Genomic DNA, 8,851 nt, shown 5'->3' with positions numbered 1-8,851 from the left:
TAATAGGCCTATTTAATAGTTTTGTTTGAAAAGCAAACTAATAAACATTGATATTGACAATTAATTTCAGAGCTATTGAGAACAACTGTTTAAAATTACTATCCTTCAGCTGAAACATTTTACAAAATTGAAATGTTTCATTTTATCATCATAAATTGCAGAATTTACCCATGCATATTTCCAAACCTGTATTTGCTAAGGCAAAATGTCAAACCCGCGCAATAACACGAGCAAACCTCCGAATTGCAATAAAGCAAAGTGAATTTGACATGCAGTGTTGGCTATCACTGAGGGTAATGATACTGTGATATTCTGTGAAGCAAAATCATATTTCTTTATGCTGCTGCGGCATCTTAAGATGAAAAGAGACCAGCTGTATTATTTAAGCTCTTTCCTATAGGCATGTAGTTATGGCCTTAAAACTCGTTTCCAAAACTTGATTCAACAAAATATTATGCTGCCTGCAGTTTGTTTACAGATCTTTTTATTTCACGCAACTGATAATAGGCGTGTGTAAATGTGACAGGGAGGTGCGGCCAGAGGAGTGAGAACACGAGCAAAAGTTCCACCCTCACTGAGAAAACAAAAGTTTGAGTTAAAACATGGTCACGGCGTGCATTGAGCTGCAGCAGCCGTGTGTGGATTAATGCTCGCTGTACAGGACATATAAGAGTGGATAGCCTACTGGATACAATGTACTGGAAAAATGAACAAACCACTGCGAAAGAAAGTCCAAGCAAGAACACTGTAAGTGACACATTAATTAGCATACATTTTCTTTTCGTGTCTTTTCGTGTATTGTCTCTTTATTGTCTGCTACTTTAATCTCTTTATTATTTTAGCTATTAATAAATCCTGATGGCGAAGTGGCCTTCTCTGATATTCAGGCTACATATTGTGGAAGATTTTCAATAATAAAAATAATCACGATATTTTAAACTTCAAAAACTAACGCTGCAGACTGTTTCATTTTGCATCACGCAATAAACTATTATTTACTCTTCTGTTTGTCAGCGCGAGCTGAAACTGCCTTCTGAATTACGGTACCATCCTCAGCTGTGCCTCAAGCAACGCCTGCGCGCAATTAATATAAATTAACTGATTGGGATTTGTTTTCTTCTTTTTCACGGCGACAGGTCGGGTTTTAAGAGAGTTTGGAAATAGTTTAGGTTTAGAAAAAAAAAAAAAAAAATAAGGAAAAAAAAAAACAGTCAGTTTGGACAGCACCAGAAGTATTCAGAAGACGACAGGAAAAACCGTTCATTTTACCTGTGGAGTTTCAGTGCTTGAAATGAAGAGGATGACGCTTTGCGTTAAACAGCGCCCGTGTTTCTGCATCGCCCCTCGCTCGCGTGTGAAGGTTGTCATAGTGAAACGAGTGGTCATTAATGGGTCGCTCGGCCGCGGCGCGGAGGTTAAAAGGCGGCGGCGCGGACGAGCGCGCGATACAGTGTGTGTATCCGAACTTACTCTCGTCTCGTCATGCCCGCGCGCTGCGGAGGTTCAGTCCTCTACACACCGCTGACAAACGCGCCGGTATTTAGCCTATCAGTCATAACTCTTTTTACGCATTTCTGGAGATGGGGGATACTGTTATATTTTAAGTTTTAGTCAAAGGCTTCAGAATATTATTTAGGAACGCCACTAACCTGCTCTTTCCTAAGGCTGAACTTTCATCCCTAAACAACTTTTTAGAATTATAATTGTTTGTGTTCTTCATGTAGGCCTAGCATATTTATAAGAAACATAATGCGCGTAGGCTAATCTTTGTTTGATTTTTAGGATAAACCCCAGGAGCTGTTTGAGGAGGTGTCGTGTTCGTCGTCGCTTTCTTTGTCGCCCGGCTCTTCACCTCATGCCATGACAGAGAAAGCCGTCTGTACCAGCTGTGGAACTGAGATCGTCGACAAATATCTGCTCAAGGTACGCGTTAAATATTTTATGTTTATTCAGACAAGTGACATATTAAGCTACATTACTAAATAGTTCAGCTCTGGGACGCAGGGTTTGCCCAGTATTTAAATACAAGTTTAACATTTTAAGACCGTAAACCGTATCTCCATGCATGCTAAAATATTAGACGCGTAATTGAAAACTGTTGCTTTTCCTCCTCAGGTGAACGACATGTGCTGGCACGTGAGATGCCTGTCGTGCAGCGTGTGCCAAACATCTCTGGGCAGACACATTAGCTGCTATATAAAAGAAAAGGAGATATTCTGTAAATTGGACTACTTCAGGTAAAAAAATTAAATAAAAATCTTTTTACTAATTTGGCTACTTAAAATATTGTTTAAAGTGCTGTCAGGCGGCCGTTGGACGACCAACAATATTTTCTGTTCAGTGCACTGTGTGTGCGTTTTTGTTTCGAAGTTACAAAATAATTGTTTACAGCATTTCCAAACTGGTGAAGCTTTTGCATAATTCTTATTTTGTGACTAAACATTTTGGAGTTTTCTACACTTTAAAAAAAATAAAGGTTCTTTATTTGCATCTATGGTTCCATGAATAACCTTTAAAATCCATAGAACATTTCCACTGCACAAAAGGTTGTTTATTGTGAAAAAATGTTCTTTGGAATATTACAATTCTTCACACACACACACACACACACACACACACACACACTCACAAGGTTCTTCTATGGCATTATTGCGGGGGAAAAAAACCTTGGGGCCTTTATATTTATGTGTACCTAAACCTTGCATGTTTCCCTCCGTAAATTCTATAATCTACATGGACTATAGTCAAACAATGTTTTCATTCCATCCCTGTGGTTTTTCCTGGAGTGCCGTATCTCCACCAAACAACCGTTGTTAGCCTCACTAAAAGTGCCACAAAAGCTTGTTTACCTTTTAAAGATGGAACTTCTTACACCTTTTTTTTTTTTTTTGGTTCTGGCAGGAAATATGGAACCCGTTGCGCTCACTGTGGCAGGAACATCCATTCAAACGACTGGGTCCGCAGAGCAAAAGGGAACACCTACCACCTGGCTTGTTTTGCTTGCTTCTCCTGCAAAAGACAGCTGTCCACAGGAGAAGAGTTCGCCTTGGTGGATGAGAGGGTTCTGTGTCGTGTGCACTACGACTGCATGTTGGACAACCTCAAACGCGCCATGGAGAATGGTTAGACGCTTGACCTTATATAGCCTAAATGGACATTTTCAAGCTTTTAGAATAAACAAACTGTTTATTCCATCTCCATTCATTTAGCTCATATGGAACCACAGCTTAAGTTTACTTCCGCTCTTTCTTATGTGGTTTGCCGTAGGAAAAGGAGTGAATGTGGAGGGAGCCGTTCCCTCAGAGCAGGAAGTAAATCAGCCTAAACCAGCCAAGAGGGCACGCACAAGTTTCACAGCTGACCAGCTACAGGTTAATACTCCAATTCTCTTCTAAAATTTATATATATATATTAATATAAATAAATGGGGCTGTGAAATGATTCATCTCATCCAAAATAAAAGTTTGCTTATTTTATATATATATATATATATATAAATAATATTTATGCATGCATATATTGTATATAGTTTTATATATGCTATGTAAACACAAACTTTTATTTTGGATGCTATTAATCGTATGCTGTGAAACGATTAATCGCATCCAAAATATATACATGTATATGTATGAGTGGTTTATTGTTCTCGTTATGGCTGCTTGACATTAGTCTTTGTTTTGCACTTTTTTTTAAATAATCTGTTTTATTTATTCAAGGTAATGCAAACTCAATTTGCTCAGGACAACAATCCAGATGCCCAGACTTTACAAAAGTTGGCAGAAAGAACCGGTCTAAGCCGGAGAGTTATTCAGGTATAATGCAAGAGTTTGTTTTTTTTTGCAAAAAAAAAAAGTGCACTGGACTTTAAGTAGAATCAACTTGGATGTTTAAGTCATTTCAACTTAAATTACATTAAACTGACTTGGATGAATCTTGGATAACTTATAAAAAATGTTATGAGTTGAAGCAATGTAAAAACAAATGTTGTCATATCACACTGTAAAAAATTATGATCAAAGTTGACTATGTTGATTTCTTATTTTGTGCCAGTGTTTTAGCATGTTAAGTGTTAATTTGATTTGCAAGTGGCTTATTTTAGTTTGCTGTAATTGTGTGCATCAATGAATTTTCACTGTACTGTCAATAAACCTGTTTTGTTCCCTCTGCCTTCCGCTCAGGTTTGGTTCCAGAACTGTCGAGCTCGTCATAAGAAGCACGTCAGCCCAAATCACTCTTCAGCCGCACCAGTGTCATCTCTGCAGTCTGCTCAGCTCTCTCCTCCTCTAATAGATGAACTTCAGTACACCGCTTTTGCCCCCGTGGACAACCCTATGCTGACTGCGCTACACTCCTATATGGATGGTACATTCCTCTCGTGGAATATTAACTGTATTCAGCTTGACTCAGCTAGCTTGATTTAACTTTGTGCATATGCTGACCAGCTCTTCATTGAGGTTTTGAGACTGAACATTGAATTTTTCGTCCTTGTAGTCCACTCTCCTACTTCACTGGTGCTGCAGCCTCTCTTGCCCCACTCGATGACACAGCTGCCCATCAGCCACGCCTGAGACGCCCCACCGCCACACGGTCAGGTCAGAGGACCGCACGAGGAAATACTGATTCTGCTATTGACTGAGTCTTGAACAAGACCCATGCTACTTTATCTTTCATGGGCACTTACTGAAGGATATCTGTCTTGCAATGATCGAAAAGAAAAGTCTCTCTAATTGTGAAAAGAGCCTGAAGTTTTTGTTTAATATATTATATATATATATATATATCTATATAGTGATGGAATAAATGGCATTTAATTTATTTCTTGTATGTGACTGAGCACTTTGTTTTAAAATAAATCTACCATGGAATTCTTAGTTTCTGGTTTAGTCGACGCACATTGTTTTGTTTGATGGTTCTAAAGAAAATGGGAAGGTGAAGAAAAGCCAATAAAATCTGATTTGCCTCAAGCATTGATCAAATGAAAGCGGTTGGTGTAATTATTTGTTTAGTGTCTCTGCTTAAGAACTTTGAGTTGAATCAGATGTTTCTGAGTTGTTTAGGGATTATGTATGGCTAGAAAGTTTTCTATGCTGCCTTTTCTCACATTTGTTCTTGAGCAATCATGTAGACTAGTCATTAAATGCTTGAATTAAACCGATACTTATGAACTGAAGGGAGGAAACATTTAAATATAGGCTTATCTTATTGAATGCAAACAAATGTTTCAGAAGCTTGTTTTATCGCATGTTCTTGCACTTTAACATGACAATCATTTTGATATTTTAGTCTGCTCTCTTTAATGCTCACTGGAAAATTGACTAATTTTGGTATAGATCTAAAGATGCAGTTTGCAAAGCCATCAGTCCTTGCATTAAACATAAGAAATGGGTGAATAATTTGTAGCTGCTGCTATGATCGTATGCAGCAGGACGACGGCTGTTTATTTCCCGTTAGCCATCTCGCCTCGAGTTCTTCTGAGGGTTTTTCTCAGCGAGATGGTCGTGTAAAAGGGTCGAGCAGCTGATCCATCATTTTCCTCCAGGTCTAGAGCTGGAAGTAGACATAAGGATGCTTATATGTGCATGTCTTTGTGTTTAACTTATCCCAAACAGAGCGATTTCCGTTTACTCTGGTGTTATGTTACTGTTAAAATATCACTCTAGGGTTAAGCGTATAGTCTGCTAATGGTTTTTGATGAGAGATCCACAAAACACATTTTTGAAAAATTGGCGGTGTTGAAGCTTTAATGCATTTCAATGGCAGTTTAATAAAGGGAATTAAATCCTGAGAAATAATGTTTATTAGTGAGAGATTCATCACAGCTGTGCCGTATTGTTTGACAACTTGGGATAAAGAAAGAAAATGCCTTTGAGATATTTGTAATGTGCAAAATGGACCTGAGGGAAGTAATTCAGGGAAGGTATTCTTTAAACAGTTTTATTCATTTAGATATAAAAAAAAAAATTCACAATTCCATTTTGTGGTACAAAAGTACAAATACAATACCCACTCCTACAACATTACAAAAGTGTTTTAATCTAGGATTATAAAACCATAGCACTTTAATCTTGTATCTCACAGTACAAATAAACCTAAATGACTTCTTTGAGAAGGACAGTTCTTTTATATTTCCAATTATTCTCAAAAAGATCCTTAAAAGGGGACCAACAAAACACAACAATGGTTTGGTTCTTTTATCTTCTTCAGGAAATAAATTGTTCCAGGAGTAGAAGTGCTTATTCTTCTCTCAATCTCAACTCGCCGGTCCTGAAGGAAAAGCATTTAGAAACGCACTTTTGTCTACTGTCCTTCTGCAAGCCAGATGACTCCCAATCACTTCAACTACGCAGAAAAGAAAATGCTATGAAAGCCCTTTGCTGATTTCAGATATAGAGTGCTTTTTAAAGTCTTCCAAACCTCACGTTAACCATCCGTTGAAGTATTTTGAGCAGGGAAAACTGACATGCATTCATGAGTCCCAAATACAGTGGCACGGCACACGCACGAGTAGTGATGTGTTCATTATTTACATGGAAATAAACCACGGTTTGCATTTCGACGTGACAATGTAAGAGACATTCAATAATTATCACCATTAAATTTTAATGAATTCCTCTGCCTGTGCGTCATATTCAGAAGAGCGTTTCATTGAACCGAAAATATTGATCTGGAAGACTGTAGACTTGTTACATTATTTACTGTACATTTTGCTTTAAAGGGATAGTTCACTTTGAAATTAAATTTTGGTATGTTTTAGCTTACCTCAAGGGCATCCAAGATGTAGGTGTCTTTTTTTCCGCAGTAGTTTCAGTTTTGATATTTTTAGGTCAAACCGTTCTTGTCTGTCAGTCATATAATGCAGGTCTGTGGTCACGGTCTCAAAGAGCATGCACAGAGTCCAAATTAAAACAATTCCCCATCGTCCAAATTAAACAATTCCCCATCGTAAGTACACATTGATGGCCTAAGACACGAAACGAGCGGTTTGTGTGAGAAAACGAACAGTATTTATATAGTTTTTAACTCTTGTAACACAGCCACGTCCAAGTGATCTGAGGGCGCTCGCGCATCCTGGTGTGTGACGTGTGCGTAGACTGGTGCATAGATATATATACACTAGATGTCGCCTTGGCTACGGCAGTTCATTGGAACGAATGCCGTAGGCAAGGCGGAATCTATTCTGGGGTATATATATATATGCACCAGTCTGCGCACACGTCACACAGCAGGATGCGCGAGCGCCCTCAGATCACTTGGACGTGGCTGTGTACAAGAGTTAAAAAACGATATAAATACTGTTCGTTTTCTCACACAAACCGCTCGTTTCCTGTCTTAGGCCATCAATGTGTACTTATGATGGGGAATTGTTTAATTTGGACGATGGGGAATTGTTTTAATTTGGACTCTGTGCATGCTCTTTGAGACAGTGACCACAGACCTGCATTAAATGACTGACAGACAAGAACGGTTTGACCTAAAAATATCAAAATTGAAACTACTGCGGAAAAAAAGACACCTTGGATGCCCTTGAGGTAAGCTAAAACATACCAAAATTTAATTTCAAAGTGAACTATCCCTTTAAATTCAGTGATGAGGCTTTAAAGAAAACCAGACTGAACACCTAGAGCTCAAAGAAATAATGTTGCCTTAAGATAATGGATGCAACTAAGAGATGCCTAGGCTGCGTCCGAAATCGCATACTCTCTTGAGTACGTACTTGTTTTGAGTAAGTTATTTCAAAAAAGTTTGTTCTATATAGTATGACTGTAATCAGGACATACTACATTCACCATGCTGTCATTATCATGTGACCTACCAGCGTCAGTTGCGTCGCTTCACTGCCATTCGTAAATCCTCTCCCGTGGCCTCATGGGATAGTAAAGTGTCCATCGCATGCACACTTCAGAATCTCACCGGAAGAGGCCACTCTTTTATGAGTACTGTGAAGTTGGACATATTTCTTTTTTAACACAAACTGTTTTCGCCTGTTTATATAGTAGTGAAGTATGCGATTTCAGATGCAGGCCTAGTTTTTATACACGAGTGTTTTGTCCATCTGATCTGCAGTTGAGCGACTGTGATACAGGAAATCTCTTTGCCCTCCATTACAACCGCAATGCTGAACGTTCAGTTAATCGACAGCGTTTGTGACAGTGTTGATATAATAACAAAAATGAATGTCCACCTGTCCCTTCTCTTCTTTAAGTGCGCAAACATTAAAACACTTGCCGTTTCAATAGGATATCCACAAGACGTGTGTTACCATAATGTGTGTATATACAATTATACAATGCCATAAACCAATAAAAATGATGTTACAACAGAAGAATTAATGTAAGTGCTTGTATAAATACCAAATATGGGCCCATTCACTTTCATTGCACAGTTACTTTGATTTTTGCCTTTTTTTACCCAAAAGAAAACGAGGGACAAATTGAAATCCTTTTTGTTGTAATCAACGTCACAAATGCGATGGATTGAGTTTAACTTATATTAAATTATTTTATTTTTACATTGAGCAAAATATTTGGATGATTAAATGTCAAATGGGATGCTGTTTACAAATGTGCGCATTGTTTTTTAAAAGGGGAAGTCTTGCAGGGATTGTGTGAAAACCATTTTAATGTCGTTTTAGCTGTAAAACCAGCTCTAATCGTACGCGAGAGAAGAAAACTGTATTCGAAGAATCAGTGGTTCAGCTTTACGCTGAAATAGCGAACAGCGACTCTCAAGTTGGGCTTCTTTTCTCAAGGTGTCCAATCTCAGGCAGCTTTTAAATGTCAGTAATCATTTTCCCAGAATAAGGCAGCAGTAAGAGGCAAACATGTTAGTATGCAGTGTAGGGTCTGTGTCG

The 8,851-nt window shown here is 38.3% G+C and overlaps 2 protein-coding genes across 3 annotated transcripts in view; one reads left to right on the top strand and one right to left on the bottom strand.

Moving 5' to 3' along the window:
- Positions 1-536: 536 nt before the first annotated feature.
- On the top strand, positions 537-4,773 carry lhx8a (LIM homeobox 8a). 2 transcript variants are annotated; one of them, XM_079875273.1, is made up of 8 exons: positions 537-747; positions 1,783-1,923; positions 2,116-2,237; positions 2,902-3,122; positions 3,268-3,371; positions 3,717-3,812; positions 4,179-4,362; positions 4,492-4,773. In XM_079875273.1, the coding sequence occupies exons 1-8, from the start codon at positions 694-696 to the stop codon at positions 4,566-4,568; spliced, it is 999 nt and encodes a 332-aa protein (XP_079731399.1). In that variant the 5' UTR covers positions 537-693; the 3' UTR covers positions 4,569-4,773. The 2 variants fall into 2 exon arrangements, with proteins under 2 accessions (XP_079731399.1, XP_079731398.1); XM_079875272.1 differs by lacking the exon at positions 537-747 and adding an exon at positions 1,138-1,536 and having other exon boundaries at positions 4,492-4,772.
- A 1,153-nt stretch (positions 4,774-5,926) lies between these two features.
- Positions 5,927-8,851, bottom strand: part of slc44a5a (solute carrier family 44 member 5a) — an 83,895-nt gene continuing 80,970 nt past the window's right edge. Inside the window, exon 22 of the mRNA XM_079875603.1 lies at positions 5,927-8,851. This exon is cut by the window's right edge and continues 314 nt beyond it. The gene's annotated coding sequence lies outside the window, so the exon portion shown is untranslated.

This window comes from Squalius cephalus, assembly GCF_949319135.1.
Source record: "Squalius cephalus genome assembly, chromosome: 7".
In the NCBI taxonomy this organism is placed as follows: Eukaryota; Metazoa; Chordata; class Actinopteri; order Cypriniformes; family Leuciscidae; genus Squalius; species Squalius cephalus.
This window is presented reverse-complemented; position numbering and strand designations above follow the sequence as displayed.

Bases quoted from the DNA above. Each gene is read 5' to 3' on its own strand.
- lhx8a (XM_079875273.1), top strand. From the start codon at position 694: ATGTACTGGAAAAATGAACAAACCACTGCGAAAGAAAGTCCAAGCAAG. The intron at 748-1,782 runs GTAAGTGACACA...TTTGATTTTTAG, and splicing joins AAAGTCCAAGCAAGAACACT to GATAAACCCCAGGAGCTGTT. The intron at 2,238-2,901 runs GTAAAAAAATTA...TGGTTCTGGCAG, and splicing joins TGTAAATTGGACTACTTCAG to GAAATATGGAACCCGTTGCG.